Source organism: Neovison vison, chromosome 3, assembly GCF_020171115.1.
Source record: "Neovison vison isolate M4711 chromosome 3, ASM_NN_V1, whole genome shotgun sequence".
Lineage (NCBI taxonomy): Eukaryota > Metazoa > Chordata > Mammalia > Carnivora > Mustelidae > Neogale > Neogale vison.
The window spans coordinates 38,648,664-38,664,474 of NC_058093.1; the positions used below are offsets into that span (position 1 = coordinate 38,648,664).

The following is a 15,811-nucleotide window of genomic DNA, read 5'->3' on the forward strand; positions in this document are numbered from 1 at the left end:
TCCATGGACTGAGACAGCCAGGTGCCGCTTAAAGATTTATTTTTAAAAAGGTAAAAATTGGACGCCTGGGTGGCTCAGTCAGTTAGGCGTCTGCCATTGGCTTGGGTGGTAATGCCAGAGTCCTGGAGTTTGTTCCTCCCTCTCCCTCTGCCCCTCCCCCGACTTGTACTCTTCTCTCTTGTACTCTACTCTCTCTCTCAAATAAATGAATAAAATCTTAAAAAAAAAAGGCAAAAACCTGGATGTTAGGTATTCTAGACGCAGTTTTCCTTCACTGACTTATTGAGAAGGTTGAATCACATCCAACATAAAACTAACACATTGCCTACACTCAAGTAAACCTTCCTACTTCTTACTGATGATATTCTAGTTTTAACAAGGTCAACGTAGGGCTGAAGGAGTCAGTTCCTAAATGTTGCAGGCCAGATGATTTACCGGCAATGCCCTCCCACACGTAATGGTGCCCTTATGTAATTTTAAAACCAGATTACTATTAATTCCCTTTGATAAACACACATACTCCACACACATCTTGAGAAATAATACTTTGTCCTTGTTTTTCCATCATTAGCACTACCACTGTTATTAACGTTGTTTGTATTATCCAAAATAACATTGACTGAATGCCAGCCAAGATCAACAAATCTTGGAATTGGATTCAAGGAGTTAATTACCAATGTGGAAATCACTGAAAAGGGAGGCTTCCATCAAACACAGAGATGCCTGTCATACACAGACTCTCACAGAACCAGAAAAAGATTCGAGGCTATTTATGTTTCTAGTGTAATTTCGTGAATACTAGAAATTTTAAAAAAAGTCAACATAGGGGTGCTGGTTGGCTCAGTTGATTAAGTGTTGGATTGTTGGTTTTGGCTCAGGTCATGATTTCAGAGTCCTGAGATCCAGCTCTGAGTGGGGCTCTGTGCTCCTCGTGGAGCCTGCTTAAGATTCTCTCTGTCCCCCACCGACTTGTGTGCATGCTCTCTAAAATAATAAATAAAAATAAATATAACAAATTTTGATGTAAAATTGTGGCTTTTACTTTCAAGAGATAATGTAAGGGAAAACACCCAGTATATAATAGATGCTTATTAAATATTAGTTGACAGTAAAAAGTGTTTAGTTCCCAAAAGGAAACACATAGGCCATAATAACAGTTATTTATGATAACTTTCTAGCTTGGCATTTCCAACTGCATGACAATGACCTTCACGGATTGGTGTGTGGTTAGGTTTAATTAGAAAATACATTATTATTCCTTCTTGTTAGCTACATCAGTAACTTTTCTCAAAGCAGTTCAATAGATTTTTCAACAGCATATGGTCAGTATTTCAAATTAAATCATAGGAAATCTGAAATAAGATCGTCACTTGCCTTTTGTGGTGTTTTCTCTAAAATTTTTATCTTTTACAAATACTTCCAAATATTAAATAAACAGATCTGTAATAATATGTAATGAATTAGAGTAGTCAAGAAAAGAGTTTGGGGTAAAAAAGAGCTTTTTAAATGATCAAATTTTAAAACATTAAAATTTTTTTAATAATATCCAAATAATAATATCACACAAAAGGACACATATTGTAGGACTACACTTATATGAGGTACTTTCATAGAGACTGAAGACAGAATGGTGACGGTCAGGGGTGAAGGGAAGGTGGGAAAAGAGAGTTGCTGTTTCATGGGTGCAGAGTTTCAGTTTGGGACGATGAAAACGTTCTGGAGACGGATGGTGGGAATGAATGCAGTTAGTGGCAATGAACTGTATACCTAAAAAATGGCTGAAACAGTAAACGTGATCTTATATATATTGTCCCATGATAAAAAAAAAAACAGTACTAGATATCATTAACATCTAGTATCTAATGTTTTGACCATATAAAACCTTACAGCAGGGAATTGTCAATTTATAATAAATCAGTTTTGCAACAGGTCACATGCGAACATACCCACAATCAAGGTGATGCCCATGCTGAGGGAGCTGACCCATGCAGTCAGGCCACGGCTCTGATGGAATTCTTCGAGCCATTCCACGTTGAGGACTCCCAGGGCCATCTGGGAGCCCATGATGAGGATGTGCACAAAGAAGGAGGAAAGAACCACCATCCAAGCCCATCCACTGTCAATGTTTGGGTGGGGCTTAAGTGTCTTCTTATCTTTGGGGTCATCTTCAAAATCATACCCAATATCTTCATGACTTGTGTACATTTTCCAAGATTTTCTGAAATACACATGACAAATAATTTCCTTGAATGTCAAGCCAAAAGTAGTTTTTCTTCTTTGGACAGCTCTGCCTCCCCACCAACTGACCTTCAGATTCATCTTGTCATTATGCAGATTTGAGAACACTCCTGCCTTTTTACTGGCAAGTGCTTTTGTGAAGCCTGTTTCATCTCTACAGTCATCCTGTATGTAACCATTACTATGCATATTTTAAAGAAATGGAAATAGACTCAGAGAAGTGAAGTGCCTTTCCCAAGTTCCCATGACTGGGAAGTATGGCTACAAGGAACCCAAGGAATTGAACCCCGGTATTCCTGACTCCAAGCCCATGCCTTGTGACCAGCATTGGGATGGATACTGACAGGTGACAACAAAGATGTCACGGAAGGACTGGCTCTAAACAACCTTTCAGGGGAGCTTTGCCTTGGTAGAGCTTTTGGCAGAGTATCTGGTCCTCATTTTGTGGGTCCCAACGTTTGAGTTTTTTCGGTACAAAAGAGTGGATTCACCTCGGAAGACCAACCTCTATGAACACAACTCAGGAGAGATGGTAAACTAGAAGGCCAATTATTATTATTATTATTACAATGGGAGCTAGAGCTTTCTAATAATGGCGATACTCAGGTCTGATACACAAGACACAGAAAAGAGGCTTGGAGGCTGGCTGGAGCTGGAGTGGGGGCAGTGATGCCAGATCAGGCAAGGACTCTGGTTTCATTTTTATTTCTTAGGATGAGAATTAAGTATATGTAAGAGAACTGAGGATAAGGAGTAAAAGAAAGATAGACAGAGACAGAGATAGTAATCCTGGAGGGGGTGGAACAGCAGGATTGGTCTTGATCAGGAGGCGCAAAGCAGCAGGTGGATGGAGATGACAATGCCAAGTAGTGGGAGGAGAAGTTACACCCGATGGTCTAATTCTTGGGTCAAGTAGAAGTGAGGTCACTGGCTGAGAATGAAGAGGGTGGTGGTTGTGAAGGGCCCTCCACATTCAGGAAGAGACTGTTGGAAGAGACTGTTGCCCACGACAAGTGGAAACTATTGTTGGGTCGTTCTGAAGGTGGAGCTGAGCCCTGCAAGACAGTAGGGCAGAGCCGTGGGTGAGCAGCACCAGGGACAGAGCGCTGGAAGCCCTCAGACCCGGAAGCGCGCAATTCGAGCATCATCATCAGAGAACGTTAAGACAAGAACAAACAACTAAAAGTTGGTCTGCTTTTTATTATGATCACTATGTGCCAGCAAATCTAGATATCACTAATAAAATACTCCTCTTCTGAAAAAAATCTTTTGCTGGCCAAAGTTCCAAACTATGATGTTTTTAATTCTCTATCTGTAAGCTTCAAACCAGCATGGTACTATTACTTATCCTTCCATAAGCACTGTATTATCCATAGGAGCTATTTCAACTGTGGGGGTCAACTGGTTCTACCGTTGACCCCCACACCCGTGTGGCCCCAGCTACACACTTGAGACTAAGTTCCCAGGAGCTGAGAATTACTGGAACTCTCTGTGGCCCAGTTTGGTCCGCGGCCCCCAAGGTGTCTCATGTCCCCACCTTCAGCAGCACGTTCGAGATGGATGAACGACACAGTCACTGTAGAGATAAAGAACCAGAACTTGACCTCTTTACTTCTGTCACTCTGTACACCTACCTGGAGATTTTATTTTGTTTAACGTGTAAAATAGTGAAACAGGGTAAGATGGTGAGGTGAAAATGTTTCGTTTGTAAAGTGAAGTGTGCAATCAATACAAGACATGTTTTACTCAATTTGAATAATGTCTTCAAGACAGAAATCTGTTCTTTTTTTCAATTAATTATTTTAAAACAAAAGAAAAAATAAGAAAATACTGATTATTACAAACCATTACATGGTTGTTATTGAAAATCATGTCATTGCAATGGAGGAAGGAAGTCTAAAAAATAATCCCAAATACATGAGGACCCCCTCCAAAGGTGAGGCTTTTCTCAGCAGTGTTCCAGTGTGGACAGGTTGGGAGGGTGGGGGTCAGAGAAGCGGACTGTGGTGGATTGCACAGTGCCCACAGCCTCTTTCTGCACACCCCCAAGCTAAGATTTGTTTTTACCTTTCTTAAAGGTTATGTGGTCCATGAAATTTAAAATACTTATTCTCTGACCCTTCCTAGGAAAAGCTGGCTCATCCCTGGACTGTGGCATTGGTTCCGGCTAAGAATTTATTGGGAAGAAATGGGCATTGGGGAACCAAGGACGTCAGTGGAAGATTAGTTTAATGGATCTGTCCTGGGGCTCATCCTGACTTTCCCTTTCTCTCATACCTCGTCCTCATTATTATTTTTATCTTTTAAGTGATTCTATGTCCTAAACACCCACCCAATTCTCAACCGCTACACTTCCTGCCCAGATTGCTCCTCTCTGCCTGGGTCCTTTTCCACCTCCCTGCTCTACAGACAGCTGGGAGGGATAAAATGTTATCTTGTCATGTGACTTCTCCACACTGTCAAGAGATATCCATAGGATCAAGCCCAGACTCTCTTTGCCTTGCCAGGTTCTCCATAGATTATCTCCCCCCTGGTTCCTGTGCTCCAGACCTGCTAAAGCACCTACATCTCCTTGACCTTGACACAGTGTCCTGAACTTTGGGGCATGACCTTCTCTTCTTCTCTCTTTTGGGAACACGCTTCTCTCCTAACTTCCCGCTCCTATTCTGCTCCTCCCTCAAGATTCAGGTAAATATAGTAATGAAACCTTGACACGGTGAGAACTCCCCTCCCCTGCAAACATTTCTAATCTCCAACATTAGAGTATATGTTAAATCAATCATTCATTGCACAAGGCTGTTTGAAGACACGGAAGGAAGATGTGTATTATACATGGGCGGGTTACAAAACTGGATGTGGGCAATAATCCTTTTGTTGTTTTTGTTAGAAATAGGTAACCATTCACTCCAAGACTGAAGTGAAACAGAAAAATTTTAAGGGAGATTATTCTTTGGATGATGGTCTTAAAGTAATTTTCCTCCTTTAATCTACCTTGTTGATAAAAAAAATTATAATACATACATATTAACTTTATGATAACAAAATAAAAGTCCCTCTCTCTATCTCTTAAATGCCATTTTGATCAGCTCTTTGCATCTAGTAGATGAGTGGCTGGGTTGTAAAAAAAGAACGAGGATAGGGACGCCTGGGTGGCTCAGTTGGTTAAGCAGCTGCCTTCGGCTCAGGTCATGATCCCAGCGTCCTGGGATCGAGTCCCACATCGGGCTCCTTGCTTGGCAGGGAGCCTGCTCCTCCCTCTGCCTCTGCCTGCCATTCTGTCTGCCTGTGCTCGCGCTCTCTCCCTCTCTCTCTCTGACAAATAAATAAAATCTTTAAAAAAAAAAAAAAAGAACGAGGATGATTCAAGAGCCGCTTTCCTGGGGAAGTCTAGCCTGCCACTACCCTGCTTTCCCCAAGCAAGAGGACAGCCTGCCTGGGGACAGGAAGTGATGGGGTAGCCCTTGCTTTCCAGAGCCTGCAGCCCAGAAAAGAGCTGCATTGGCCCAAGGCCCAGAGGATAAACCTACAGAAGGATCAGAAGGGCTGTTCAGTGGTTGTCTTTCCTTTGTCTCTGCTACTTGTATGTAAAATTCCAAGAAGCCACAAAGTGAAGAATCGGGGGAGCAAACAACCTATATGAATATAAAATAAGATCATTTTATTTTATGTTATTTTATTTTTTAAAGGATTTTATTTATTTATTTGACAGAGAGAGATCTCAAGCAGGCAGAGAGGCAGGCAGAGAGAGAGAGAGAGGGAAGCAGGCCCCCTGCTGAGCAGAGAGCCTGATGTGGGACTCAATTCCAGGACCCTGAGATCATGACCTGAGCCGAAGGCAGAGACTTAACCCACTGAGCCACCCAGGCACCCTTATTTTTTATTTTTTAAAATTAAATTTTTAAAATTAGTTTCAGAAATAGAATTTAATGATTCATCAGTTGTATATAACACCCAGTGCAATTGGGTGATGGGCATTAAGGAGGGCACATGATGTAATAACATCACACATATAAAATCTGTGGGATAATGCTCAGCTCTGTTTAGTCAGACAAAACAACACACCTTGGCATTTTCCTAAAGCCCACTTACATCTCTGAAAATGTGTCAAATAATAATATCACAAAGGTTATGGTTTTTCAACCCATGAGTTGAAATAGCAGGCATTTTTCCTAAGCAATGTTAAGAACTTGATATTCTCACTGAATTATTTATTCTATGGGTTGAGAGATGCAGTTGTCATTGAACTGCTCTCGGCATTTCCATTATTTGTTCATAAATAAATGACATCGAATAGAATTTAATTGCCGAGTTTTATCCAAGAGGTGCGAGGGTGTATCTAGCATCCCTTAGCCAGTGCAGAGACTGGTGGAGGGCGGGGGAAGCTAAAACGAAGTTCTGTCCCATCCTCACGAGGTCCCTAAAGGTACACCTGGCAGCAGAGCCATCAGCATTTCCTATCTAAATCTCCCTATAAGCAATACCCATTTGGACTAATCACAGTTAACTTACTGTCCAACCAGGTTAATTAAAACAAACAAAAGAACACAACAGAAAAATAAATTTCTACCCCCTCCACTCCCAAGTTTGCTTTTTAGCATTTACATAATTATAAGATACAAAATAACTCTTTGAGTATTATATCCTAGTCTATACTCTGTGAGAGAGAGGGAGAGAGTACACACAAGTGAACCAGAGATGGTTCTGGACCACCCTGTCCCAGGCTCCCTGTCTTTCTCCATCACATGGCCTTCAAGCTCTCCCACCTTCTCCACATCCTGTCATACATGTAAAACATCAACAGGCATGGGGTACACTGGGGTAAATGAGGCATGGAGTGTGGGGTTTCCTCTAGGATCATCAGGTAAGATGGAACCCATTCTTGGCTGGCATGTTGGAAGCTCAGCATATAACATTAGGGCCTTGCACTGAAGGAAGTGAAGGAAGGCAATGGGCAGATTATGGGACCAACAGTCAACCTTCCTTTGCCCCAAATGCGGGTTCATAAATGGTGGAAGAACCATCATAACGGAAGGGAAATTATGTAATCCATGAAAGCTATGAGATGGAGGCCAGCTGCATATTTATGTGCCACCAGGTAGAGGTGAAAATAATCTAGATCCAGCTGGAGTGTATCTGAGATTAAAACCAAATCAAATTCCCACAGCTCTCCAACCGGTGTAAGTTTTATTTATTTATTTATTTATTTCCGGGGTAAGTTTTATAAGCAACTCATTCACTTTTAATTTGGTTACTATGATTATGTTAGCATGCCGCGAGTGCTTTATAAATGGCGAGCAAAGGGGAGAGTGCCCAGTGAAAACAAATTACAGGTGGACAGGCTAGGACAGTAACTGGTTCTCATCAGATGCAGAGAGTGGCCGGCTGCCTGCAATTGGGCTGTGGGTTCTTTTGCCCTCTAGACCTGGTGTGCAAGGCAATCTTAGGGAGCGCACTTGAGCCCAACAGGCTGAAGAGGTTAGAACCTCAATGGTTAGGGAGCGGAGCGAGTGCACAGAGGCCAGTGCAGGAGAAAAGGAAACATCCCCTGGGTTCACGCTATACTGGGAAGAACTGGACATATAATTGCCTTCCATGGGTCAGGGACTGTGCTGAGTGGTTTCTCCACACCGATCCTGTCCAGTTGGCATTAATGTCCCATTTCACAGGGTGCCTGGGTGGCTCAGTTGGTTAAGCAACTGCCTTCAGCTCAGGTCATGATCCTGGAGTCCTGGAATCGAGTCCCGCATCAGGCTCCCAGCTCCAGGGGGGAGTCTGCTTCTCCCTCGACCCTCTCATGCTCTCTCTCTCTCTCAAATAAATAAATAAAATCTTTTAAAACAAGTCCCATTTCACAGACGAGGAAACTGAGGCTACAGTCGAATGTGGACAGTGAAGCTTAGAGGTCAAACTAGCAGGTGGCGGAGCCAGGTCTGAGGGATTCCAAAGCCTACTTTATTCACCCTTTCCCCGTCTCTCTTTTCTCTCTCTCTCACACACACACATACACACACACACACACTCACACATACGCCAGACAAGGCGAAAAAGAATCTTTCTAATTCTCAATAATAATCCTCATTTATCCTTGATAATTAGCCTGAATCAACTTTCCAGCGGAATGAAAACGACTTAATTGGTAAGCACGATTCAGTTTTTTAAAACCTCGCCAATGGCCTTGGCGGCGACCGGCCGGGTAATGGCCGCCCCGCGTCCCTCGCCCCCGTTGGTCTCCCTTTCCTCCCCACGGCGGGACCTGCGCGCCCTGGGCTTGCGCGCGCCCCGCTCCCGGGCTCCGCGTTCTGCCCGCTTCCCCGACACCCCGACATCCCGCGCACCCGGGTCCTCCGGCGGGCTCGGAACCTGCCAGCTCCGAGGGGAAGCGGGCCGAGCGCAGTCCCGGCCGCCTGCGCGGGGAGGCTTCCGCACTCCCGGACGTCCCCTAACCGCAGCCCCCGGTCTCCCCTTCTCCGCTCCGCCACCGCCTGGTTTGAGTTACAAGCTGCATTCGAGGAGGCGGGAGCGGCGCGCGGCTGGGGTCCCGGGGGGTGCCGTGCGCTCTGCGGGACGCACCGGGTGGGGGGTCCCGGCGGCCGGGAAAAAGAGGCGCGCGTCCCCACGCTCCGCCCTGGCCCGAAGCTCCCTGCCAGCTCCGCGGTGGCCTCGGCGCAGCCCTGCCGGCGATCGCCCAGCAGCCTTCCCGTCCGTGCCCCCGGCCTGCGCCGCGCCTGGCCCAGGTCCCCGGGGAGCAGCGGCCACCCGCGCGGTCCAGGGTGCCTCCCGGGGCCGCACGGCCTCGGGATACTCACCGCCCGCGGCGCGCGGGGCTGCGGCCTCACTCGGCTCCCGGGCCGGATCCCCGAACTTGCTGTTTGCCCCGGAGCCCCCTGAGCGGCTGGGCGTGGAGAGCTTTTGCAATGTCGCCCAGCATCCTGGATGGAGATGCTGGGGGCTGCGGCTCGGCTCTCCGGCCGGCTCCGTGCGCTCGGTGCCCCGGGCCCGGGCTCCTCTGCCGTTCGCTGTCGGGCCAGGTGAGCGTTTCGTGGAGCTTCGAGCTCCAGGCCTCAGTCCGTATGGCTTTAAAAAGGGTACGTTTGGAGGTGCCCGAACCTAACCTGTGCTTTCTTCCAATCGGTGCAATTTCAAATCTCCACGCTCGTTCATTCCTATACCGGCTAATTCTGGTTTGGCAGGAAAAAATTGCAGTCATCTCACGTGCACACTCTTGTGGCCGGTTGAAGTTTATGGCTTTGGCTGAGGCTCGCTAATGCTCTGCATATTTAGAACCGGAGGAAAGGGTTTGAAGCCTCATCCTACATCCGCGTGAGAGAAGCACCTTCCATTTCACTGTCTCAGCAGGGAAGTGAGATGCAAAACCCTCACCGAAGTCTGGGACGCGAAACATGGCACTTTGTAGATGGAGGAGAAGAGCAGGGCCTGTAGGATTCTTGGCCAAAGAGGACTGAAAATCCCTAATTCTTGGTCCTAGTCTAGGTCCCACCTCTCATTGCTTCTTTTCCAATCAGTCTCTTCCCGTTGGGTCTCACACACAAATTTCATTTCACTTTTATGTACCCTGTGCCCAATAAAATTCTTTGCCCTGGAAAGTTCTCAGTACTGGTTAAGTGAAGGGGAAAAAACGAGGCCAGTGCCGTTTCCCCTCACCTGAAGGTACTTATAGTCGTTTTCTATTGCTGTTGTAATAAGTTACCCTACATTTAATGGCTGAAAACACAAACTTAGTATCTTTTAGGTCTGGAGGTCAGAAGTCTGGAATGGGGCTTACTGTGCAGAAATCAAGGTGTTGGCGAGGGTGTGTTCCCTCTGGCGACTTCAGGGAAGAGCCACCAGATTGAGAGTGTGTCTACATTCCTTGGCTTGTGGTCAGTATTCTTGTTTTCACAGCGAGCAGCATTCCTTCATTCTATGCCTTTCTTTTTGGCTCCCATCACCTTCTGTCTCTCTCCTCCACTTTTAGGGGCCCTTGTGATTACATTGGTTTACCCAGTGGTAGTTGGATTGTTGGATAATCCAAACAATCTCCCTGTTTTGAGGTCAGCTGATTAATAATCTTAATGCCACTTGGAACCTTAATTCCTCTTTTGCCATGTGACTTATTATAGTCACAGGTTTTAGGGCTTAGGATGGGGCCTTCTCTGGAGGCCCATTATTCTGTCTACCACAGATTGCCGTCTACCATCCTTCCTTCTTTTTGTGTTTTGTTTTTTCTCAAAGAATATTTACATGTCTTTCAGATTGCCGTTTTTAAAAATATCACTCCCTGATTAAAAAATAATTGAGAACATTGTGAGAAATGATGGCTAACTGAGGACATTTTGATGAGGCACTAGGCTTATGTGTTGCAAATGTTTGAATTTGCTGACCAGAACATGAGCAAGTGGATAGTTAGTAGTCCTTTCTGCTGTCCTCAGATAGCACGCACTTCAAGCAGGCTTTTGATAGCAAGTCAGGATTATAGCAGTACCTCGAGTGCAGATGGTCCGTCTTGTTTGAAAAGAGGTCTGTGAGATTTTTTTTTAAAGATTTTATTTATTTATTTGACAGAGAGAAATGACAAGTAGGCAGAGAGGCAGGCAGAGAGAGAGAGAGGGAAGCAGGCTCCCTGCTGAGCAGAGAGCCCGATGCGGGACTCGATCCCAGGACTCCGAGATCATGACCTGAGCCGAAGGCAGCGGCTTAACCCACTGAGCCACCCAGGCGCCCCGGTCTGTGAGATTTTTACATTTTTTTTCCCCTCAGAAACTTTGTACTTTTATTGATGTATAAGTGATGTAGTATGAACTGGAATTATTTGAATGTGCATGTTTAAATTTGATGAGTTTTAGCGTAAGTTGGGAACTGTCCCATCAATCAAACAACTCCAGAATTTTCATGTGTACCCTTTGTAATCCATGCCTCACCCTGTCCCAAATTCCCAGGCAACCTCACCTCTGCTTTTCAAGAAGCTTCTAGTCTGAACCGTGCGCATTTCACATCTGGAATGCCCAAAGAAGGTTTTCTTTTCTTTCTGTTTCCAGCTTTGTAGAGGTATATTTGACAAATAAAACTATGTTTATTTAAAGTGTACAATGCCATGACTTGATGCACAAGTACATTGTGAAATGATCCACACAGTCAAGCGTTTCCTTTGTGGGGAGAATGCTTACAATCCACTCTCTTAACAACTTTCAAGTATACAATCCAGTATTGTTAACGGTAAATGCCACTCAGTACGTTACAGTCTCGGAACACAATCACCTTTAACCAAACGTTTGTGCCCTTTGACCAACACCTCCTCACTTCTGCCATCCCCTGGCCGCTGGCAACCAGGCAACCATTCTTCTATCCTGTGTTTCTGTCCATTCAAACTTTTTTTTTTTTTTTTTTTAAAGAATCTACATTGAGTGGGATCACACAATATTTGTCTTTCTCTGTCTGGCATATTTCATTTAACGTCATGTCTTCCAGGTCTGTCTCTGTTGTCACAAATAGCAGGATGTGATTTGTTATGGCTGAATACTATCCCATCTTTATCCATTCATCCGTCAACAGATAACTTAGGTTGTTTCTTAAGCTTGACTATGTGAATAACACCACTGTGAACATGGATGTGGAGACACTTTTTCACGATACTGATTTCATTTCCCACAGAAGGCTTTCCAGGAACTTACTCTCCTTCACAAGCGTCCCTGCTCTCACCTGCCTAGGGGTCTCTTGCTGACACAGATCACTGGAGGGCAGGCCCAGAGCAAAGCGTCTGACTGTGATCCAAGGGTTGGGACATCCGGGTTAAAGGACTAGAAATTCACCCTACATTAGAATGTAAAAGACAAGCCCTAAACCCTCTCATCTGCAGTAGAGGAACATATTGTTATGTCTTGATTTTCAGGCAAATTGCATGTTGTTCCAATAGTTGTCTTACCTTTTGCTGAATTTTATCAGGTAATAAGAACCTTGTCTCTTAAGAAGATGAAACATTTTGAGAGCTGCCTGTGGAAGCTGTTTCTCTTTGTGTTATTTATTCATTTATTATTTTTTTTAACCTCTCAGTTTTAGTCATGCATTCAACTGATTTCATTACTGGAGTTGGGAGGAACTATCTGTGCACAATCTGTGCCTTAATTTGGGGGTTTAATGGTGTGGATTAAGCATAGATTGGGATAAAATCAGCTTTTGAGGAAGTTGCTAAGACAGAGTATTGAAGGTTTTTTTTTTTTTTTAAAGCTTTATTTATTTATTTATTTGAGAGAGAGAGGTAAAGAGAGAGAGAGAGACTTTGAATGGGGGGAGGGGCAGAGGGAAGGGCTCTTCAAGTAGACTCCCTGCTGAGCATGGAGCCCAACACAGGGCTCAGTCTCACCACCCACGGAACCATGACCTGAGTCAAAACCAGAAGTTGGATGCTTAACCAACTGAACCACCCAGGCACCCCAGATATTGAAGGTTTTTGAGGAATACCCAATGTGTTACCTTGACTGCCTCATTTGAGCAGAGCCACTAGGAAGTCAGTCCAGGCATGAAGATGATGTGAAAACTCCGTCGTCCCAAGGACATTGTTCTGTCTGTTACTCAGTGTAGAAGTCAGGCCCACACACACCCCTCCAAGTTTGCTGCAAGGACACTGTAATGGTCAATTCTGTGTCAACCTGACCGATAAGTGTTGGCAAGGAGGTGGAGAAATTAGAACCCTCATGTTCTGTTGGTGGGAATGCAAAAGAGTGCGGCTGCTGTGGAGAAGTTTTCAGACCCTCAGAAATTTAAACAAGGAATTGTCAAAGGTCCCTGCAATTCCCCTCCTCCGGGTATACCCTCGAGTAAGGGAAACACGAGTCCACACACAAACTTGGCCAGCAACGTTATTCGTAATAGTCAAAAGTGGAAACAACCCAGACGGTGATCACGTGATGAATGGCTGCACGGAAGGGGATAGAGCTGTGAACCGGACTGTGGTTCAGTTACAGGAAGAAATGGAGTAACAGTACATGCCACAACTCAGATGAGTCTTGGAAACCTTATGTTGAGTAAAAAAGGTCAGTCACAAAAGATCACATGTTGTATGATTGCTCTTAGAAGGAATGTTTAGAATAGGCACAGCTGTAGAGACAGAAAGCGGATTGGTGGTTGCCTAGGGCGGGGATGTTGGAGAGGAAAGAGAGAGTATCTGCTAATGGATACGCTCCTTGAGGGTGATGAAGACATTCTAAAACTGATTTTGGTGATGGTTGTGCAAAGTGGTGTGTAAACTAGAAACCATTTCCTTCCTCCCAAAACTGACTAAAGTGGACCATACATAAACCGGGGTGGAGGAAGGTCATGGAAAAGATGGGACTGTTAGTTGACCTGCGAGCTGGACTTGGGCACTCGGAGGCTCTTCCTCCCGCCCCTGTCCTTGGAATGTGGGTTCCACTTGCCTTTCCCATTCCCAGAGGCTGTTCCAAGGACATATCCTGGAGATGGTGACATCGTGTTGAGAGCACCTGCTTGGTTTGTGTGACCTTGGGAAGGGGCTGCTGGGGGAAATCCGGAATTGGTCAGTGAGGTATGTATGGGGAGGGGTGGCCTGTGCAGTAGGTGCTCTTGGACTGCCAGATGAGTATCAGGATGCCCCAAAACCCAAGCCATCTAAGCCCCTAGTTGGAGGCACTGTGCAGAGCACAGTGTGCCAAAGAAGGGGACAAATGACTGCCATGGGCTGGCCTCCTCTGTGGGCAGTTCTGCAGGCCCCCAATGCTGAACTAGAGGCTGAAGTTTGCATTAGAAAACTAGATAGAAATGGGTGGCTCAGTCTGTTAAGTGTCCCAACTCTTGATTTGAGCTCAGGTCGTGATCTCAGGGTTGTGAGATCGAGTCTTGTGTCAGGCTTTGTGCTGGGCATGGGGCCTGCTTAAGATTCTCCCTCTTTTTTTCCCCCTGCCCCTCCGTCTCTAAAAAAATCCAAGCAAACAAAGAAGAAAGTAAGAAGAGCTTAGTTTAGAGAAGGCTGTGCAAATGTCCACTACTCTGCTGGCTATGTGTGTGTGTGTGTGGGGGGTCAGATAGGGCAGGAAAGCAGATGACAAGTTAGACACAGCATTGTGGCCTTCTGCAGAGCGAGGAGGGTGCCACCAGGATTCTGGTTCAGGCACTAATGACAAAGCCCGATTAGGACACTGAGAGCTGGAATCTCTGAGAAAGTGACGGAAATGAAGAAGACGATGCTGTCGTGATGGACGGTCAAACAGATGAAATCCCCCAGGCCTTCTGGTCCTTAATACGAAGGAAAATTTAAAATAGCAATTACCCCCAAAACTCCTAGGAGAAAGCTCTACATTTGTTCTCTGTCCCTTGAAGTTGTAAATCTTAGCAGGTCTTTGAAAAGTAAGTACCGTGGGAGATAACCAAAACATTGCCCACTGAGATTGAAGAGAAAAGGTGGGAAGGCTTTTTAAAAAAACAGACTGCTAAAAAATAGTAATAATAAAAATAAGTAACAATGAGACCGCTGCAGATGTTCCTTTGTCGATTGCATGAGGATGAAGTCCCATCAGATCTCACTGCAGCCATTTTTAAGTCTCTTGCCGTTTACAGAGAATTACCGTTTTACTCTGATGCTTTGGCAAAAAGCGTTCCTGCAAAAGTGCTTCAGCTTCAAGGAAATTCCTGGAAAAGACTTCAACAGGTTTCTGATAACTCAGATAATTTGCCTTCATGCGGGAGGGACAGTGATGAACATTTCAGGTGCTCCCAGAAGGCTACGTGCATGCTTTACAAATATGTCCTGGGATGGCCGCTGGAGACCCGTCCCTGCTCCCTGCCCCCATTGGTAAAATGGGCTCATGGTGTTGCTGATACAGTGTTAACATACAAAGACTTGCCTCTGTTGCAGGACAGCTACAGGCTTTGCTGGAGCACCTGTAAGGCAGAGAATGGGCAGTGATCCCACAGACAAAGCAAGACCCAGGCACCCAAGTAAGGTGTGGAGCATCATGTGGTTGGGTAAGGTGCATCTTGTCCCCAAAGCTGTGATTAATAAGGTGCAAATTTATACAACCCCTAAGACTGTGAAAGAGGTGCAGGGCTTTGTAGACTTTTGGGGGGAATTTAGAGGGCTTTTATTCTCCACTTGGTACAGTGCCTCAGTCTCTTAGGCCACCTGGCAAAGAAAGGGCATGTATGGGACTGGAGATCAGAGCAGCAAGCCACGTTTAAGAAGGTAAAAACAAGGGGCACCTTGTTTTTGTGGCTTGTTTTTGTGTTTTTGGTGGCTCAGTTAGTTAAGTGTCTGCCTTCGGTTCAGGTCATGATCCCAGGGTCCTGGAATCGAGCCCTGCATTGAGCCCCACATTGGACTCCCTGCTCAGGGGGAAGCCTGCTTCTCTCTCTCCCACTCCCCCTGCTTGTGTTTTCTCTCTCCCCGTGTCTTTCTCTGTAAAATAAATAAATAAAATCATTAAAAAAATAAAAAAGGGAAAGACAAACAAAAACTAGAAAAACAAAAAAACCCTAATGAAACAGATGAAAACTCTGGGGCATCTCTCAAGCAGGGCTACCGTTGGAGTTAGATGTGTCAGTGACTCCAGAGGTAGGGGTCAGGCAC

General features: G+C 45.3%; 1 protein-coding gene across 2 annotated transcripts in view; it reads right to left on the reverse strand.

The window, feature by feature from the left end:
- SLC16A14 (solute carrier family 16 member 14) overlaps nt 1-9,114 on the reverse strand; it is a 30,040-nt gene extending 20,926 nt beyond the window's left edge. For both annotated transcript variants that reach the window (XM_044241798.1, XM_044241797.1), the window contains exons 1-2: nt 9,045-9,114; nt 1,947-2,218 (exon numbers count right to left, since the gene is read on the reverse strand). In XM_044241798.1, the coding sequence (XP_044097733.1) occupies nt 1,947-2,205 (259 nt within the window). In that variant the 5' untranslated portion in view covers nt 2,206-2,218; nt 9,045-9,114. The remainder of the gene's footprint in view (nt 1-1,946; nt 2,219-9,044) is intronic.
- Between the last annotated feature and the right edge of the window lie 6,697 nt (nt 9,115-15,811).